At 33.5% G+C, this 21,983-nt stretch overlaps 1 protein-coding gene and 1 pseudogene across 1 annotated transcript; one reads left to right on the top strand and one right to left on the bottom strand.

Moving 5' to 3' along the window:
* Positions 1–8,429: 8,429 nt before the first annotated feature.
* Positions 8,430–12,457, top strand: LOC143558595 (rhamnogalacturonan I rhamnosyltransferase 1-like). Its single transcript, XM_077047408.1, has 8 exons — positions 8,430–8,619; positions 9,353–9,420; positions 9,728–9,816; positions 9,899–10,064; positions 10,696–10,985; positions 11,072–11,276; positions 11,947–12,104; positions 12,182–12,457. The coding sequence occupies exons 1-8, from the start codon at positions 8,430–8,432 to the stop codon at positions 12,429–12,431; spliced, it is 1,416 nt and encodes a 471-aa protein (XP_076903523.1). The 3' UTR covers positions 12,432–12,457.
* A 2,398-nt stretch (positions 12,458–14,855) lies between these two features.
* On the bottom strand, positions 14,856–19,781 carry LOC143558594 (uncharacterized; annotated as a pseudogene).
* Between the last annotated feature and the right edge of the window lie 2,202 nt (positions 19,782–21,983).

Genomic DNA, 21,983 nt, shown 5'->3' with positions numbered 1-21,983 from the left:
ACTAAACTTGAAGCAAGGCGAAGTAAAATCGCTAAAAACGAAGCCGCAAAACTCGTTGAACAACATTGGGCGTTGTTAGAACCACAAAGAAAAACGGACTTGGATTTCTTTTGTCAACCGTACGATAATATCATGACTGAGGCGACATTGAACGCGGTTTTAACCCAAAAACAAGAAATAGTTCTTATGGGTAAAGACTTACAACGAAATTCCTAGTTTGGAGTTAACTTCTCGAATTTACTTTTGTAACCTTTAAGCCATTTGTATATAGCTTTTGGCTAGCTAGCTGCTTATGCTTGCTTGTACCTAACCCTATATATATATATATATATATAGGGTTAGGTTAGCATAAAAACCCACTTGAGTTGTGAAAACTCTAGAAACCCATTCTCAACCACATGTTTTTAATTAAAGATTAAATCTTGTGGTCCACAATTAAAGTTAATAAAAAAATGTAACCACTTTTCTCTCTCCTAAAAACATATATAAAAATTAGTAAAAAAATATAAAAAAAAATAACAAAACATTTTTTTTTATGCTTTCGATGTTTTGTATTAAATGTGACAACATATATTACATGTTACAAAAAAAAAACAATGTTACATAGCGTTTTCACGTGTTTTCACAACTCAAGTGGGTTTTTATTATATACTTTGCCTATATATATATATATAAGGGATAGTTCATGCGAGAAGTGAATCTGAACCATTGAACGTGTTTAATCAACTACCTATAATAGAAATGGCATTATTGTAAATACAAACACATACTTATGACATATTTTTAATTAAAAAGGGTAGACAAGTCTTCTGTGGTGTATGTCTAATTAAACTAGACATTAATGAATTTAATAGTTACTTATGCATAATCAATGCTCATGATGATTAATACAATTTTTTTAGCATTAAAATTTTGTAATAAAACAGTAACCTTTTTGTGGAAAAATTTATATTTGTGTAAGCTATTTATTTTCTCTTATGATTTGTAGATGAAACACATAAATCTTCCAACATTACGCTAATTATGGATTTGTTTATATGGTACCAACACAACAAAATTATAAACATACGATATACGATTGTGTATAGAGTTTTGTGAAAGTGTAACCTATTAATTCAAATTTTTGTGTTCGCTAAATAATGCTTGTAACTTTGTATGGTATTGTATTGTGCGAATTCATATATTTTACTATGTAGGGATTATTTTTTACTATGTAGGTTCATATATGTAATATGTATGTGGTATTTTGAATTGTGTATTATGTAGGTTCATCTACTATACTATGTAGGGATTATTTTACTATGTAGAAATTATTAGTTCCAATCATTTTCACCAACATTGTCACACCCCGTCTCAGGGCCTAGGCGTGTAACTCAAAGTTGGTACCTGTTTTGAAAATATATTAGAGTTGCAGGTTGATTTAGCGGAACACTTTATTGAAAATTATTATTATTATTATTATTTTGAAAACTTCTCGGATATTAAATATCCGAGTGCTTATAAATAAAATATTAATTTCTTTCGAAACTTTTCGGAAAATGAATATCCAAGTATGTGATTTATAAAGTTTTGATAAACTTGTTCATATTATTTTAATAATTAAAACTGAGTCATCTCCATATAGCGAGCTTCTATCTCAATGAGCGACTCAAATTCTCTACCTGTATAACACTCTATCTCCATGAGCTTCTATCTCCATGAGCGACTCAAATCACACTAGACATATTATTAGTTGAAACTCATTTAAGACATCATGTATTCGGTGAAGATAACTAAGTAATAATATCTTACTCCAACTAAAGTCACCAGACATTGTAAAGTGGTTACTAAGATATTATTAGACTTAACAAATCCGAAACACATATTTAGTAGAGTCAGGCATAACTAAAACAGAGTTCGTGTGATAATAAGTTATAATAACACTATTAGCTTACGCTGGAAAAGACGAGATTAAAATGCCAGTTTATAAAACATTTTTTGTGACAAGTTAGAAGATCTTGGTTGAAATACTTAGTTCAAGCATTATTTTATAAAATTTTGAACAAAAAATTTAAAAACAAGTCAAATTCAACTATTTGGTCGTCGACAATAATTTATTACTATTTCGTATTACGAAAATATCTTCGTCTGAAAATTAAGATAGTTTGGTTGTATGCTTGCAAATGGCAAATCACTTTAATCCACACAACTCCTTTTGATGGAATCTGTTGTTTTGTTTATTTTAGAAAAATTATAACTTTTCGTATTTTGATGGAATTTGTTACTTTATTTTATAATAGTTTTATCTCTCGTATTACGGGACTATTTTACATTCTAATATTTATATATTTTTAAGATTTTAATTTTATTTATTTTAATAAAGTTAATAATATACTTAGTATTTGATGGTGAAAGGGTTTCACAAATAAATGAGATATTATAATCCGGTGTAAAAGCTATCTGGGTTTAGCGAGACCCATCACCCGCTTATTTTTTTTACTAAAGAATTGTTTCTTAATTGTAAATATCTTTTTTTTTAAATCGGATATTAATTTTTAGTAGATCCTTATTTACATGATTTTCATATCAAATATCTGGTGAGGTTAATTTTTAATATAATGAGATGTTGTAACCTATTTAAGGGCAATCTGGGTTTTATGAGACCTATACAAGTGACTTTTGGTCAAATACATGAAAAGACTTTATTTATAAATAAAGCAATCTGATGGTTTGAAAGAATTTATGAAGGTTTCATTTACCTATTTAATATTAAGATTATTTTATTATTATTATTATTATTATTTCTAAAAATGGTCTTCGCGTAACACTAAAGTAATAAAAAATTAGTTGTGAGTTAATGTCACATATTTGGTGAGGGTTCGATATAAATTTCTAGTAATGCCATGTCGATTTTATGTACCTATATGATCCCATTACTTTAACCGATCTTAAATTTACTAAACACCAACTTAAAATGTCAACAATTTAAATAAAAAGCATCTAACACCGAGTTTAATGTGTTTATTTAAAACTTCAAATTATAAACACATAACGCTTATAATACGTATAAGGGTTAGGATATAATATAAAATTATTTGTATGTAAATTTTGTCAGTAAATAGTTTGTATAACATTTTAACACCATTTTTTTTTAATTTATCATGTTTGCACCATTCTATTTAACCATGCATTACAATATAAGAATTTGTAGACTATACTGTGTCGTGTAACAATGGTCTCCTTGCAAAATATGCAAACCATATAAGCATAAGAATATACATGATCACATAGAGAAAGAAAAGATGGAAGAATTCATTTGAGTAGGGGGTCTCATAGAAAACAGTCTTTCTATTTGACAGGTAGAGGTAAGACTGTCTACATCTTACCCTTCTCAAACACTATCATAGCCTTGCTATTGGTGGTATTTATTGAGTATGATGATGATGATAACTCCTGCTAATATGGTAGAGTGGTAAGGAAAAGACCTTTTGTTCCAAGTGACCCAGGTTATTCCTACCCCCCACCATTTAGTTTCAGCGGCACATGGTGATGATGGGGCGACGGTCGCTAATTCGATCATTGAATTGAGCGAGTTTTACCTATTGTCGTGCCTTCAGGAGAGTGTTCGTGGACGTTGGCCTTAGGTGAGGGTTTTCTTCGGTTCGGAGGCGAGTGCATCTGATGTGATGAATTTCGCCAATAGCTCATTTAGAAGATTGACTGATGGTTCAAAAAAAAATTAGGACTGGAAAATTACTGCAAAATAATGTTGTCATAAACCATATTTATAACAATATTGATAACTACATAAACATTCATAACACTTCCCTAGATTGTCTATTTAACATGCTTGAAGATGTTATTTCATTGAAAACCTTGTCAGGAAAACCCGATAAGACAAGACTATAATCAAATATTTTCAGTAAATATATTAAACTTTATTTTATTATTTTATTATTTTTTTTTGTGAAAAGATAGCGTTTGGTATGTAGCAATGACAGAGGGAATGAAATGATTCATTGCGTGGGATTGAAAAAAGTGATGTTTGGTTGCTCAACGAAATGAAATCATCAATTACACATGGAATCCCATTCCATCAAAACCATTCCTTCCTACTCCCCCTTCTTTTTTTTTTCATTTCATTACTCCTCACCCTACTTTCTCAACAACAACCACCACTACCATCGCCACCACCACCACCACCTGACCGCCACCACCGCCAACGCTACCACCGCTCCTGCCACCACCTCCTCCTTACAACCAGCGTTACAATCGCCACCATCGTTGCAGTAACCACCGCAACCATTGTCATTGCCTCCACTTTGTCATCACCGCCGCCACCACCGTTGCTGCAACCCAACCATCATCATCACTACCAATGCTATCACCGCTTGACCACCCCCCCACCACCACCATCACCGTCGCCATCGCCATTTTCGTCACCGGAGCTACCACCACCGTCGCCAATGTAGTTTTTTTTTGGTAAAAAAATTATTTTGAGATAGGAATGCTTTTATTATTTATATTTCATTCCTACAATATTTTAGATACCAAACAACATAAAGTAATAATTCATTTCATTCCTATAGGTTAAGGTTAACCAAATAAGACAAAAGAATGGTAATAATCTATTTCATTTCCTTGTCCATTCCATTCCTTATCCCATTCCATTCCCCCTTCGTTCCATTACCGCTAACCAAACAAAAGTTTTCACAAACTATCTTAGGACATGTAACTAATAAGGTACTAAAAATAATTATACCAATGGATAATAGTTTACTCCTAAATGTTAGAGAAAACTAAAATAAAATCAAACGTGTAAAAATTTAGATTAAAGAATATAAAATATATAAGATTTGGTTTTTTTTAGCGACAAATAAATATTTCAAATGGGCTATTGGCTAAATTCACCACATTATGATACACTTGTCTTTCGATCCGGGAAAAACCCTCACCTAAGGCCAACGCCAGTGAACACTCGCCCGAAGGCGCGATAGTGCAGTGAGATAAAGTCATTTCAGTTCAAGGATTCAACTAGTGAAAACCACCTATTCGCCTAGTCTCCCATCATCACCCAGGTTCCTTTGGAACTAAATGCTATGGGCAAGAATCGAACTTGGGTCACATGGAACATCAAGTCTCTCCCTTACTACTCCACCACTAGCTCATTGTCATATAAGATTTGCTTATGTTAACTGTTAAGAGCATTCTCATTCCTTTCTCTATCTCCAAATCCAAAATTACACTAAAAATCACTATATTTTCTCTCTATGTTTAATTAAATAATATTTTTCTATACCTTTATAATTACCATTTCTCTTTCCTTTACTCACAATCACTTTCAAAATATATAAAAAAATTATTATGAATAAACAATAACTTTTCAAATATATAAAAAATTACTGTATTTTTCTCTTCCCTCAAACACCCTAAACTACCGTCTCTAGCTAGGTCCTAGGAGATAGGTGTCTCTTAGAGATAGATTAACTTTGATTGTTGAAATATGTACCACTTTATACTAATTATTAATATGTTTACCGAAAGCCACAAGTTTTAAATATTTAAATTAAAATTTTATATGTATCTTAAATGAAAATTACATGCCTTTTTTGTTGAAATATATATTTTCTAATAAATTAATAGCATGCTTTCTTAGCGTTATGATTGGTTAAAAAAGAGTTGAAAACATTTTTTTTAACAATCAATCAATAAAAAAGAAATTAAAGACGACGAAATAACAAGAAGCTATCTCGTCTAATTACACCACCAAAGTTTACAAATAAAACACCTTACAAATAACTTTCAAAAGACTTGAAAACATATTTTCTTAAATGGATTTAACAAAATTAAATACATTTTATTAAAATGTTAAAAGATAAAAATTATTTTCTATATACTAAATGTAGTAATGAAGTATAAATTACTTATCAAAATAGAATACATTTTTGTAATATAAATTAAAATTATCACTAATCACAACAAATTTAAAAATATTTTATAACAGTCCTTAACTTTCAAATATGCAATCGCAAAGTAATATTTACCATACAAAGGTTAGTTTTTTTTTAAATATCTTAAACTTAAAAATTTAAATACTTGATTGTATGTACAGTATCAGTGTTTTCTAAAGATACAAATTTATAAATTGGTAACCGAGTTTTAATACAATAATATTATAAATTGAAAAGGTCACCTAAGTTTTAATATTGTTTTATTACTATATAAGAAGTCATATTAACTCTTTAATGACCAATCCAGAACATCTAGAAACTGAGTTAGTATTTAATGGCATTTTGTGATTTTCACATTGTTTAATATTAAATATTAATATTTAAAAATATATAATACCTTAATTATTGTTGAAAACAATTAATTTTTTTATGCTTAAACTAAGGTTTATGATATAAAAGTGCAACCACCCTCTTTCCCTCTTCTGTTTAATTTTTTGTGTTTTCAATCATAAGGTGGTCCGCTATGGGGCGTGAAAGGCGCGGCACACCGTCGAGTGGCGCGGAGAAAGGGGGGGAGGGCAAAGGGGGCGACTTTGGAAGGACTGGCACAATTGAGTATAAATGGTGGGCCATATGTTTTTCTCTCTCTCCGTCCCTCTCATACACGTGCATACATATATATATATGCATACATATATTGGGGCGCTTAAGGGCTTTAAGCCACAGCGGAGCATTACAGAGAGGGTTTCGAAGCCCCATTTCTTACGTGACCATGACATGAAGGGGCTTTAAAGCTCCTCTACAGTAAACAACCTAATTGATGTTGTATTGGGGTTTGATGTGCTTAGTGCTATTGTGCATCCATAGATGGTAAATAATTGATTGTATATATAATATAAGTGTTCTTAAAGAAAAATCTATGAAGGGAAAATTCTCAAAATATTTTATTTTTAAAGAAGTGATTCTAAATATGTCCTTTCAAAATTCAAATTTCCCTTTTGTTTCTTTACTAATTCGTCTTTGCCTCTACTTTAGAAAATCTAGACGACATATTTCTTAACTCGTCGCCTCCCCGTCATGTTAGCTCAAAACCCGTCGTCTTCCCTCTGTGTTAGCTCAAAACTCATCGCCTCCCCGTTATGTTAGCTAAAAAAAAAATTCTACCTTATCTTTACTAAAAACATAGATCTAAAACTTAATTAAGAAATATTTGAATATTTTAAATTTTATTGGTTTTTAAGATCTTGTATATTGGATTTTGGATGATGATATGATTTAGATTACTCATGCATGCCATCAAATCATTTTTTGTGTAACTTGTTTAGACATACTTTTTTAAATAACAAGATAGGTTTAATTGTTTAGCTAACACAGCGGGGAAGCGACGAGTTTTGAGCTAACATGGAGGGGAGACGATGGGTTTTAAGCTAACATGACGGGAAGGCAACGCGCTATGAGCTAATATGGCAGGGAGGCGACGAGTTAAGAAACATGTCGTCTCGATTTTCTAACGTAGAGACAAAGACGAGTTAGTGAATAGACGAAAGAGGAGTTTGAATTTTGAAGAAACATATTTAAAATCACTCATTTAAAAATAGGGCATTTTATGAATTCTCCCGTCTATGAAATAGTAACTAAGTTTTAATACAATAATAATTTCAATTTTTTAATATTGTTTATAGTAATAAGAAGTCATGTAACTCTTTAATGACTTACACAGAACATCTAGAAACTGAGTTAGTATTTAATGACTTTTTGTGATTTTCATATTGTTTAATATTAAAATTTATTAATTTAAAAATATATAATAACTTAAATTATTGCTGGAAACAACTAATTTTTTTATGCTTAAAACTATATGAAGCAAGGTTTATAATATAACAGTGCAACCACTCTCCTCTCTTCTATTTAATTTTTTATGTTACATATCTTAAAACATAAGTTAAGCACTTAAGCTTTCACTTTTGATGTATACATTTTGTATGTTATGTTATATTGTTATGTTTTGTTTCTTCGGTATGTAAATAAAAACCAAAACCCTTATATTCATAACCCACCCCTCTTCCACCACCTGCCAAAAACTGTCGCCAAAAGCAACCATTTTTATCAAGATTTTTTTTAATCTGATTCCAAATACCCATTGTTGGTGGCAGTTAAGTGTTCATGTCACTCAAACCTTAAATTTTATTAATTCCCGTTTCAGATCAAACCCCTTTAGTGTCATTCACTGTCACAGGGTTTTGTATATAAGAAAGAAATCTTTATTCTTAATCAAGACTCATAAAAGCTGTTTAATTTGGCAGGCAAGTGTGCAATTTGATTCACATAAATCTTGGATCTTGAAACCATTATCTTTTCTTGAAAACTGAAATTTGAAATTATAGTTTGGATAATCAAGATCCTACATTTGTGCCTGTTTTGGTGTACCCATATCATAATTTAGGGTTTGAGTGATTAATACTTGGAATGGGATGGAAGATAAATGTAAGGTCTTCAAGAATGAAGGTTTGGATAATAAGAGGGACAGCATTGGTGTTATTGTGGACATGTTTGGTTCAGTTAACAACATTAGGGGACACATGGGGTCCTAGGGTTTTAAAAGGTTGGCCTTCTTCAGTCAATCAAGATTCTCATTCTTTGGATGCCAAGTTTTTGCCTGCTCATTCTGCTAGGGTTCTTCCACCAAAGAGTGAGTCATGATTTTATTATTGTCTTCTTAATTAGTTAATTTTATCAGTGTGATGATAATATTGGATCATAAATATTAAATATCAATACCTGTCTTGGTTTTAGAATTTAGAATATGCACATTACAATAGGGGTGTGCAAAAGAACAATGGAAAACTGTAAAAGCCGAGAACCGAATCGTATCCGTAACCGGAAAAAACTGAACTGAATTCTGAACTCGGTTTTTTTGGTTTGGTTATCGGTTCCACAAGTCTTGCTTATTCAAATAACCGAACAATAGCCAGTTTAATCGGATAACCGAGCCGAACAATAGATTGATTTAATCGGTTGATTTGGTTCGGCTAGACACATTTCTAATTCGGGTCTGTTCTGTTTTCGGTTAGGGCCGAAAAAGGTTCAAATCGATTAAACCGAACCGAATAAACCAATATCCGAACTAGTGAACGCCCCTAATTGTAATGTGTCTGAGTTATTGAAATCTGATTATCAAGTTAGCAGTGGATTTGTGTATTTATACAAATTAGACCATCGATTGAACAAATCTGACCAAAGACAATGACAATATTTTTAATAATGAACGCTTCACATACGTGATGCACACACTTTTTAAAATCAAGACACGCTCCTTTCAAACCAAGATACTTACTTTAAAAAAACCAAGATACCTGTTATGGATGCTCCTTGAATTTTATAGTTTTTTATATTAACATGACATTTTATGATGTGAAATTTAGGGGTTTACCAGAACAATGGTTACCTAATGGTGTCATGTAATGGAGGACTCAATCAAATGCGGGCTGCAGTAAGTGTTTTTTTTATAACTTATTAATATACACATGACTACACGAGCGCATATATTATAGAACCAAATTTTCGGGAAGACCCATAAAACCATATAATCATTTATATAATAGAAGAGAGAAAACGGTCTTATGCATCATATATAAAACAATAGGTACAAGTGTTTATGCAGAAACTGTAGTTTTAAATTTTCTACTTAATCTTAGCTCTGTATTGAATGACCCTATAATATCTATTCAATAAATAGATTATTTTTTTATGGGTAGAAAGAAAATGCTTAAACTTTCTACTATTTCTGGATCTTGTAGATTTGTGATATGGTTGCTATTGCAAGATTCTTGAATGTTACTCTTATAGTTCCCGAGCTGGATAAAACGTCTTTCTGGGCCGATCCAAGGTGTGCAAAACATGTGATCATTTGGAGCAAATACAAAGTTTCATGATTTGAATTTAATTGTGACTTAAAACTCAAATGACAGTGAGTTTGAAGACATTTTTGACGTTAATCATTTCATTACTTCTTTGAGAGATGAAGTGCGTATACTCAAACAGCTTCCGCCTCGCCTTAAAAGGCGAGCCGATTTAGGAATTGTGCATACCATGGCCCCCATTAGTTGGTCTCATATTTCTTATTATCAAAACCAGGTACAATCTTTATTTGCCATGACTCCAAATAAGGAAATATGTAACGAGATTATATTATTATTTGACGGTTCTATTCTGTTTAATATCTTTTATTTAAACTTTGAAAATAAAAAATAAGTTACTATTTGAAATAATTCATTAGGTAGAGATAATATATAGGGTGTCAGGTTGGTGGGTTGAATTGTTCAACCCAAACATGACCCGTATTTTAGTTAAAACTTACACGCACACACTCAAAATTGTGTAATCTGAACGCAACCCTTTTAACCCACTTTTCTAAGCGTGTCAAATGGGTTGGCGGGTGATACCCAAGACGTATACGTGTTAATTCAGTTGGTGGGTTGTAAAAAGTGGGTTAAACGAGTTATTGTTTCATCCTGTATAGCTAAATAGATTGGTATATCGATCTGTTTAACTAGACTGGTTATAAACTGGTCAATGCGAATCGTTTAAATAAAAGGTCACCCGAACACGATCCATTTAATTAAACAGGTCAACGCGAACACAACCCGTTTAACTAAACAGACCAACCCGAACATTACCCGTTTTTTAAACGGGCTCGATATACCAACCCAAAACCTGATTACCAAACACACCCTCATGGTTAAGATTTTGTTTTCAACATGTGCAGATTCTTCCTTTAATTAAAAAACACAAAATCGTGCATTTGAATAGAACCGATGCTCGGTTAGCCAATAATGGTCAACCCCTTGACCTTCAAAAGCTCAGATGTCGAGTAAATTTCAACGCTTTGCGATTCACTCCTCAGATAGAACACTTAGGTAGGCGTATTGCACAACGTTTGAGGCAACACGGGCCATTTCTCGTGTTGCATTTAAGATATGAAATGGACATGTTGGCATTTTCGGGATGCACCCAAAGATGCAATCTTGATGAGATGGAAGAGTTGACTAGAATGAGGTTTGACCTTCTTAATATGTTAGACTGGTATTATTGACATTTGATGATACGATTTCATGTATAAAGTTTGGATATTTTTTTGGTAGATATGCGTACCCATGGTGGAAAGAAAAGATTATAAACTCGGAATTGAAGAGAAAAGACGGGCTATGCCCTTTGACTCCCGAGGAAACCGCCCTTATATTGAGGGCGCTTGATATTGATCGAGATATTCAAATTTATGTTGCTGCGGGTGAAATATATGGCGGTCAAAGGCGAATGGCGGGTCTTGCAGCTGCTTTCCCAAAGTTGGTTAGTAAACCTATGCTAAAATTGGTTTTGTTGTGATTACAAAAATGATTTTGTGCCTTTTCTTTTGTTAACCTCACGGGACGTTGGGACCCACCGATACCCTGCTAACCTATGGGATCAGATAAAACTCAGGGTGTGTGTGGCCGGTTTCGGTTTTTCAAAATCGTTCGGTTTCGGTTTTCACAATGTGTTTGGTTCGGTTTCGGTTTTGCCATTTAAGCTTGAAACTTTTGGGCCGAGAAACATGGCCCAATTCAATGAATTTGGGCTTGAAACTTTAGGTCAGATTTTTTGTTAGCTAATAATTAACTGATTATTAGTTATTACACATCTTGGACGAAATATTTTGGGCTACACCATCTGTTAGTTTTTTTATAAATTACTTTACATCAGAAATAAAAATTATAATTCATAAACTCAATAAAAAAGTTAATTTCGGCTTTTATGGGTTTAGTTTGGTTATACAAGTAGATTTGGTTTTTGGCTCATGCAAAAAACCGAACCAGAAATTTGGTTTCTGAAAAAACACAGAACCAAACCGTTGGTTTTGGATTGCATTCAGTTATTTCAGTTCGCTTTAGTCATTTATTTTGTTTACAAGCTGACTATTTTGGTTATGATTTTGTGTTGAATGAGAGAAATTACTATTTTAACCTTGGCTCCCTTACAGGTAAGAAAAGAAACCTTATTAGGATCAGATGACCTTCAAATTTTCCAAAACCATTCATCACAAATGGCAGCATTGGACTATCTTGTATCATTAGAAAGTGACATTTTTATCCCCACATACAACGGTAACATGGCGAAAGTCGTAGAAGGTCACCGCAGGTACAAAAACGTGTTCTTTCATCATTTTTTATAAATAATTTAGTAATGCCAATTCATAAAGTTTGCATCGTTTTCAGATTCTTGGGTTTCAAGAAAACAATATTACTAAACCGAAAGCTGTTAGTTGAACTAATGGACAACTACATGAGTGGATCGCTGAGTTGGCAGCAGTTCTCAAGCGCAGTAAAGGATGCACACGCGACCCGGATGGGGGACCCACAAAAACGAGTGGTTATTTCAGATAAACCGAAAGAAGAAGATTACTTTTATGCAAATCCAGAAGAATGTTTACAGGCATTAAAGATTAAACCTTTAAGCATTTTATGATGTGGTTTTATTAGGTTAGTTAGATCTAAAGTCGGATGATTAGGGTTAGTCTACCTTGAGTCAATGATGCACCCGGGCCTATCTTGACTTGGAGCTCGCGGGTTTATAATTAGTATTCCTTTTTTTTTTTAATTTTAGTTGTATATTATTGCTAATAATGCAAGTTAATGTATAGGAACTACCCTGACATTGCAGGGTTATAAGTTTTCGGTCGAATACATACGTCTTATATGAATACATGATAGTTGTAATATAGAGTTGACTTTTTATGGGTTGATACTTTTCTTGGGGGTTATTGTCTTATTGAAGAGGGTTTTAGTTGAAAATGAAAGTTAACTAAGAAAGTATGAAGAAGAAGCAACTTTTGTAATTTGATATTCGGAATGGTTAGTTTCATGATTGGGAATGTGTAAGTGTGTAATCTGGATTTGACTATTTGTTGAAAGTCAACCGTAAGAGTGATTTTGGTGAAATTGAAAGTCAACTTGAAGTTATGAACAGGAGGCATGTTCTGTAATTTGGTATTTAAAATGGTCCAGTTTCATGATTGGGAAAATATGTATTTATGTGGATTTGATTTGTACAAAGTCAAATGTAATATTCCTTTGAGCAAGATGCTATGGTTATGTAAAATGAAATGTGAAAATCCCTAAAATAGCCCATCTACAAAATGAGATTCCAACTTTGTCTTTTAAATTTAATATTTTCAAAAATGGCCATCTCTAACTCATCTTGGACCATGTATTAGAAAATCTAACGTGTATTTGACGACATGTTAGCATAACACGTCGTCAAAGACGCTTTGGATTTCCTAACACATGGTTAAAGACGCTAACACATTGTCAAAGACGCGTTAGATTTTCTAACACATGGTTAAAGATAAGTTAGGCCTCCAAACACGTAGTTAAAGATATGTTAGCATCAAACGCGTAGTCGAAGATATGTTAGCTTTTTTGTTTGTTTTTTTAATATTATATTTTTATAACTGGTTTAACTTATATTTATTTTTCTTTTATAACTTTTAATATATAAAAGTTTTATATTATTTCGAATATACCGACGAGACATGGTTACTTTTACCTACGGACCGACATAAACTAACTCAAACTCGAGCTGTGCCAAATCAATATTGAAATATTCAATAAAATTTGACCCCGCTCGGTTTTAAATAAAATTTATGTCGGTCTGTAGATAAAAGTAAACATTTCTCGTCGGTGTATTCAAAATAATATAAAATTTTATATATTAAAAGTTATAAAAGAAAAACAAATATAAGTAAAACTAGTTATAAAAATATAATATTAAAAAAACAAACAAAAAAGCTAACATATTTTCGACTATGCGTTTGATGCTAACATATCTTTGACCACGTCTTTGGAGGCCTAACTCATCTTTAACCATGTGTTAGGAAAACCAACGCGTCTTTGACGACGTGTTAGCGTCTTTAACCATGTGTTAGGAAATCCAACGCGTCTTTGATGACGTGTTATGCTAACATGTCAAAGACGCGTTAGATTTCCTAATACATGGTCAAAGATGAGTTAGGGCATTTTTGGAAATATATTAAGTTTATGGGACAAAGTTGGAATCTCATTTTATGGATGAGCTATTTTGGGGATTTTCCCAAAATGAAATATGTATTGGGGTTGGTGATTAGGGGTAGAGACAATCCCTTAAACACTCACGTGCCTCGGCTCAAGTCTCACGGATTACAATGAAATTTGCTTCTAAAAATGTAATTAAAGGCAACAGAAATATGAAACATGTAATTAAAGGCAACAGAAATATGAAACATCATTTTCTTAGACATAATTTGTAAAAGGGGGTCATTGTATAATAAATAAAAGTCTTGAACATTATTTGGTGGGATTCTTTTGAGTTCTGATTGGGTGTTGTGTAGTTGTTATAAGTAATGTTGTTAAGGAATAAGGACTATCTAACCAATCCACTACAAACAAAACCCAAATTATTCACGCCTTTTTCCACCTGTTGTATATTTATGAAACATTTAATTTAAAATACGATGTTCGTCTATGATCGTTTATATAAAAACCAATAACTATAAATGCGCATACAATTTATATCACATAAAATAGATGATTAATATACACATGATAAAACATTTTTAAGAAAATCAAAGTCTACATGGGAGAAAATATGGGGTGAATGGCACTTTAAATGAGTAAGATACATAGTATGAGAGTTGACGAAGATATGTACCACTACATATGGAGGAGTATCTATAGGTGACGATTGACATTGTTGATGTTTGTTGTAGGTACATTATTTGACAGTGTCACGTTCTTGTTCTTGTCATTTCAGAGAAACAAGGACTAGATATAGACATTACTCTTGGAAAAAAATGAGCAGTCACCATACCAAATTTTGATTTAAACTTGTCCTAGTAATCGCTTCGGTTTAGTTTCAGCTTGCTTTAAACCTCTTCAACGCCTTATCACTTTTTTCGTCCCATGTGCTTGCAAGTCTTGAACGAGTCAGCGTTACATCTTCGTTTGACTGTTTGCAAACAATAACCAAAGATTAAAAAAATATCATGAGATTTTATGCATTAAAGATAAGATTCCGCCCCCTTTTGACTCATTTTCTTTTTAAGCCGATTCTATTTAGTTCACCCATTAAATGAAACATATCCCAAGCCAAACCCATTCATAAGTAAAAAGGTTGAAACTCAAACAAACAACTATCAATTTCAACTTGACCCTATTTAGTCAGAACCCGTTTTGACCCGAACCCAGTTCAGCCTGCTACCCAACCCGACTGCAAGGGCTATTATGTGTACCTTAAGAATTGGGGTTGATGAATCAGTTTTGGGCTCAAACCAAACCAAAAACTAAAAACTTGGTTTTTAAGTTTTTAAAAACAGTGTTGTTTCGATTTTTCAGTATAGGTTCGATCCAGTTTCCGGTTTTTCATTTTTACCACATGGGCTTGAATTGTTTTGGCCAAAAATAATGAATTTAAGTCTAGATCTTTTTATTAAGTTAAATTAACTGATCATTATACATTTAGGCTAAAATATATGAGTTACACTATTTATTAAAATCTTATAAATTACTTAAAATTCAAAAAACCATAAATTCAGGTCCCCTTGGTATTTTCAGTTTTAATTACATACAAAACCAAAACCGAACCTAAAGTTCACTCTATATGAAAACATAGAAACAAGCTGTTGGTTTTTGTTTGAGCTCAATTTTTTCCATTTCTTGCACACCCCTAGATGCTGGTGGTCATTGAGTGGGAAGGGGGTTAACTTTTCTGTTGGTAATTGACCAACATACCCCTTCATATTTTATTAAAACAACAAAGATTTGCTACTTCCCATTTTTGTCCCAACACTAGCTTTTAATATTTATTTCATTTCTTGTCATTTTAATAGCGGGTCCCACCAGCATTTTTTTTAAAGGTTTGCACAGTATCAAGGGTATTTTAGTCAATTCTTTCAAATTAAAAAAAAAAAAACCAGCCGCACATCCGCTACAAGGACCATCTGTCTTACAATTAAGTAAACAGTATGGAGCGGAGGTGTAATTTTAGAAAGACGGAGAGCAAACGTGTAACTAACTTATAAACGTAACAAAACGAAAACAACTAAAAATAACATTACAACATACCTGACTATGTCTTGCAGCAACAGTTCTCTTAACACGAAGCATGTCTCTAAAAGTATCCTCATTACCATGGTTTACTTCAAAGTCATTCCACTTGGTCCAAAACTCACCAACGGGCCGCGGGTCCCCCAACCAAGACGCGTAAACGTATATTTTTCGAGCACGGTCAATCTCTCCCAAACTCTTTTCCAGCTCAGCATACTTGATACACATCTTCAGTGCATCCTTTTCAGGAAGCCCATCCGACATAATCGCTTGCTCATAAATGTCCCGAGTTTTGGAACTCCAAATATCTCAGCCGCACGCGCTATGTATATTTCATACATGCCCAGTTTTTCGTTTGGTGGGACCGTTTTCATTGCTTGATCATAAACACGCATGGCCCGTTTAGCTAAACCGTAATCCTCTTCAAGTTTTGCATATTGTAGATATAATGGCTTCACAACTTCAGCAGGTGCCTATAAATAAACCAAGCGTTCAGCGAATGTTTTTTAAACTTTTTAGTGGGAAGTTTGTTTATGTTCATTTATTTAAAGAATAAATGAACATGAACATAAACAATTGTTCGTTTAGTTAAATAAATGAACATGAGCACACATCGTGTCTGTTCATGAACGTTCGTGTATGTTTGTTCGTTTACGTTGTTCGTTAATGTTTGTTTGCATATTACATATCTAATCAAATTTAAACCAAATACTAATTGGCCCGTCATGTATCAGCCATCACCCAATCAAATCAAACAAACAGGCACGAACACGTTCGTTTTTTTGTCATTTACGTTCGTTAATGTTCATTCGTTTAAAATATAAACGAACGAATATAAACAGGCACGAGCATGTTCATTTTCTTAGCGAACGAACATGAACAAGAAAATCCGCTCATTAAATGTTTGTTCGTTCATTTGTTCGGTTAAGGTTAAACGAACAAACATGAACAAGCCTGTTCGTGTTCGTTAGGTTCTTTTACAAGCCTAATTGTAATTTGTAAATAATTAACTAACATTGTGAACCATACCATTTCAACAGCATGCTCAAATAGCTCTCAGGATCTTTCAAGCTTGGATTTCCCGTATCGTTTGACAATTTTTGAAAGATATGTGACCCAAATGTCTTTCACGTGTGGATATTTGAATATTTTCACGCCTCGTTCGTAGAACTTAAAAGCATCCTCGAAGCACTTATTATCCTGAAAAACGACATTCAAGTTTAGCGAAGGGTGATTAATAAAAAAGGTATAACTTTACACAATAGTAATCAAGTTTCCCATCTGTTCCACAAAAGAAGGTTGGTCTTTTTATGTGTCACTAAAGTAAACTCAACTTTGGTTTACGGTTCTAATCTAGCGTTTTAACAGGTTACCTTGATGACATGTCAGGTCATTTTCCTTAATTCCTAATAATTATGTGGATTATAATGTTTCAACCTTTTTTACCTATGATTTTAACTTCTTCCACATGTTTTATTTGTTTTTTTCAGAATTTCGGATCTCCAGGAAGTCAGCAACACTTGATAAACATGGTTAGTTTCTTTTACTTCTTTCTTCTACTAACAACTTCTTTTTTATTCTCTCCTTGTTCTTTTCCACATTAATTTAGGTTAATTAGGCCTTTTAATTTCTGTTGTTTAACGTTATTGGGTACTGCTTTTACTGTAGGGTTTTTGAAGTTTTGTTTTTATTATCTGTTGTTTAAACTTCAACTTTAATATTACCGTAACTGGTTGTTATGAATCTTTTTTTTTTGAATGGCCAGGAAACAGAGAATTGCCTAGGACTCTGAACGGGGTGACCCAGTGGCAAAGGTCACAGCCAGCTGGCCCTACCAGCCGTACGGAGCCCCTAAGCGCCTCCAGGTTATCTCCAGTTCCGAGGAAAACCCACCCGCCCGAGTGACTAGTGAATAACAGGGGAAACTTGGTGTCTTGGTTACTGTTCTATGAAAGTTTTCCCATAAAATAATTGCGTATATTTAATTAAAGAAATAAAGAGTTGCTTTTACATACCTCTAACAGCATTGCATAGTTTATAATAATTTGTGGTGTGGCAATACGAAGATCCAAGATTCTCTCATACACCACACGCGTGGATTCCAAAGTTCCTAAACTTTCCTCCAATTCAACATAAAACATCCAAAGTCTTAAAGATTTGTGTAACTTTATTTGAACTGGTTCATTGCCATCAGCAGCCACTGAAACAAAAAGAATTAACAAGTGTAAGTTGCAATTCTATACCCCACTCATCAATTACTACGTAAATAAAAGAATAAGTTACAGCATTTGTTACCTCTGCGTTTAACCTCAACAGACGGTTCAGCTGTCGCACGCCTCATTAACTCCAACGCACCTCTAAAGTTTTTGTGTCTAATTTCCATCTCAGCCCATTCACACCATACACTAGCAAGATCATCAACCACTTTGTAGTTAACTTGCACAGCTTTATCAAGTATCACCCGCGCATTAGCAATATCATTATGAGCTTCATACAGTTTAGCAAACGCAACCCATAAAGTATGAGGCTTTCCAACAGCTTTCATGGGGTCAATTGTTCCCACCGCCTCGGTATACGTTAATATCTGCTTAGTTGGATTGCCTTCAAAGATACTCACTCGCCTATGCCATTGCTAAACATTATGCGGATTCTGGCGTAGAAGAACACTGTTAGCAAGCTCGGGTCGTCTATCCATAAGATGCTCTATTCTTGCTATCGTTAAATCAACATCTTTTTCATCACACAACCAAAATCTTTTAAGTTCTTTCGTCACGTTAAACCTGTCATCCGCTTCATGTTCTTCACTGTTTTCGTCTCCGTCTTCACTGTCGTCCATACCTTCCATTTTCAATGCAAGCACACTCTCTTCAACCTGCGAATACGCATCAAAAATCACCCTAAAATCCCTAACCATAACAACGGTCGTCATCCCTTCCTCAAACACATCCCTCGCCTTCTCCAACAACTTCCTCCTAATATAATAATCCGCCAACGACGTCCACAACCGCCCCACCTCATCCGTAAACTTCTTAACCCCCCTTCTAATAATTGCATCCACATTCAACCCCGACACCTCCGTCACATGCTGCGTCAGCAGCTCACAAAGCTCCAACCACAATTGATGCTTCGTCTTCCCTTTAATCAAATAAAACCTATCGTCATTCAACACCCCCGCCAACCTCTCCGCCGCCTCCTGCCACAACCCCGAGCGCAACAAAAGCTCAATCAAATCCTCAATATGCCCCGGTTCGTACTTCAAATACCTTCTATAAACCCTAATCGCCGTCTCAACCGGCACACCCCGCTGACTCACAAACACCAAATACGGCTCCCAAATCCTATCATGCTGCGTGACCGGCAACGCACACAACGCCCGATCGAACGTCCTGCACGTCCTGGTAACAAGCTTCTGGTCCGTCAAGCTAGTCAAATACATGATCCAAATCCTGGGCATTTTATGCATAGTGACCAAGGCTCGTTCGAAGGTGTTGTTTAGCGTTTAGTACTGCGAATGAGTGAATGGCAGATTACGTACCAGTTCGAGGCGTTCACGGAGATAGGCGAGCCAGAGCTTGTAGCTGCCAGGTAAGGCTTTCAAGGCTCGTTCGTAGATGACGAAGGGTGATTGGGTACGTGCGGTTAGGTAACGCCACCAGAGTTTTAAGCTGTAGGAGTTACGGAGGAGTTCTTCTTCGTGTAGAAGGTAGTCTTGGGTTGGGTACGGAATCATCGACATCTGTGTGTTGCAGAGATGTGTTAAGTCTACTGAGAAGAATCAATACACACATTAATTAAATTAATTAATTAATTATCAATGTATATAAATAAAAAGCCCTAACTAACATGTACAATTAAGCATTATATGGCGGCATAATCCTATCAATCAACAGCTACTGATAATAATCAAACTATTTATTCATAGAGAAATCAACAACTAGTTAGCATGAACTGAAAGTAATCAGAAGAATCAACACACATTAATTAATTAATTAGCATGTACAATTAAGCATTATATGGCATAATAATATAATTGATTGAATAAGAAACCCTAGGTTATGGAATTAAATTAAAAGATAATACGAACCTCCGATCGGCCAACGATGATCAGCTTGTGTGTCCAAGGATGATCAGCTTGTGTTGTGTGTGTCCGTCGTCGTTCGTTTTCACGGCGAATATTAACGGATAACTGTTGTGAGCCTAATACTAAAGAATAGAATAATAAGAGAAAAAGACGTAGGTGTCAATTATATAACGGAATATATATAGGGACGGGAAAACTTGTAGAACTAAGTCAGATTATTTCTATTTTAAGCCTAGATAACTATATCAATAATTATTTATAATACTCTCTTTTGTTATTAACTTTACAGGCTTTGAGATGCTATTTTGTTAAAAACCTTACTAGGAAAATCTAGTGGGACAAAATCATAGCTAAGGAAAAAAGAGTGCAGTGTGTATTGTCTCCCCCTGATTTATATATCGGTTAAAATTGTAAATATCGATCTTCTATGAAGTTGCCCAAAACTTTTGTAGTCAGTCATTTGCGTCTTCGTCCCTTGAAATGCGAGCCTTTAGGTTGAAAACTTCTATTGCATCATCTTGTAAACATATACCACTGATAACCGTGTTGTGTTTTTTGCATCGAGAATACTAGCCAAACTTGTTTTGATGGGTTAGTAAAATATAATCACATATCTTTCACACCTGAAATATATAGTTTAACCCATTCTGATGTCTCCTAGCTAGACACATGCTAATAAATATAAACAAAAGATACAATAATCATATATAGCTAACAATACGATATAATGCACTTATGCATTTAATTGTGTTATTTCTAAACTAATAATGTTTCATATTTAGGTAGGAAATGATATAGTTAGCATTGTTGGTCGTCATTTAGCGTACTCAAAGAATTAATCTTGCATTTGGTAAAATGTCTCAATAACTTTTAGATATAATTTGATGGATTGATATATATATATATATAATTACACATATACTCGAACTGCAGGTCGATCAATAATCACATCATGTCAATGTATTTCAAAAATTCTTCTTCTAAAAGTTCTGTAATTTCTCTCGATGATGTGTGCATCATCACTGTAAATTGTGATTATATAAACTTTTAAGAGTAAAATTTTAATAAAACTATGACCAATTACATTTAACTTATCTCCCTTATTATCAAAATATTTCTTAATTGTACCACGTTCAATCCAACTATATTAGTCCATACGTAATAAGCATAACTCTATGCATTTTTCAATCAATCATGAATTTCTTTTCATCTTGACAAATTATGCATGTTCATTCACTTTTTCAAGATTTTTACTCCACAAACTTGCTCATTTAACACATCAGTTTTTGTATGACATATCAAAAATCCAGATTGTACCATATCTTTGTTTATTGAGATATTGTACTGATCGCGTACATTATCTTCTATATGTATGCTTATTGAAGTTCAAGAATTACATCATTAAGATGTATCAATTAACTTTTTAAGTATTCAACTACCTTAGGAAACTCTTTAGGAGTTCCGTTTATGTTCAAAATATTCAATAATTGTAATGTATTCAAATACGACTCTATACACAACAACCATTGTGTTCTCGAGAACTTACTTTACATGATTTGATAATTCAAATCCTTCAAAGACTTTCTTGTAAACTTTCAGTATCAACTTAATCACAATATTTATTAGACGCATATCAATTCTCTCTTTGTATTACCAGACTATTTAGGTATTGGAAAGTCGATGATTCCACCATTGGAGAATGCGTCTCCTCTTAACCAATCATGTGTCTTTGAAAAATTCTTGTGCCACCAATTTTTTTTTCTTACATCACTTAATTAGATTTTTCATAATTCACATAAATGTAACATCCGTATTTTTTAGAATAATAAATAAAATAAAGTTTTGCTATTATCCGTG

This window comes from Bidens hawaiensis, unplaced genomic scaffold, assembly GCF_021521415.1.
Source record: "Bidens hawaiensis isolate Kalapana, Puna unplaced genomic scaffold, B.hawaiensis_p1.1 tig00019558_1, whole genome shotgun sequence".
NCBI classification, from domain to species: Eukaryota; Viridiplantae; Streptophyta; class Magnoliopsida; order Asterales; family Asteraceae; genus Bidens; species Bidens hawaiensis.
Note: the sequence above shows the minus strand (reverse complement) of the source record. Positions and strands in the feature narration are given on the sequence as shown.

Bases quoted from the DNA above. Each gene is read 5' to 3' on its own strand.
- LOC143558595 (XM_077047408.1), top strand. From the start codon at position 8,430: ATGAAGGTTTGGATAATAAGAGGGACAGCATTGGTGTTATTGTGGACA. The intron at 10,986-11,071 runs GTTTGACCTTCT...TTTTTTTGGTAG, and splicing joins GAAGAGTTGACTAGAATGAG to ATATGCGTACCCATGGTGGA. The intron at 12,105-12,181 runs GTACAAAAACGT...CATCGTTTTCAG, and splicing joins GTCGTAGAAGGTCACCGCAG to ATTCTTGGGTTTCAAGAAAA.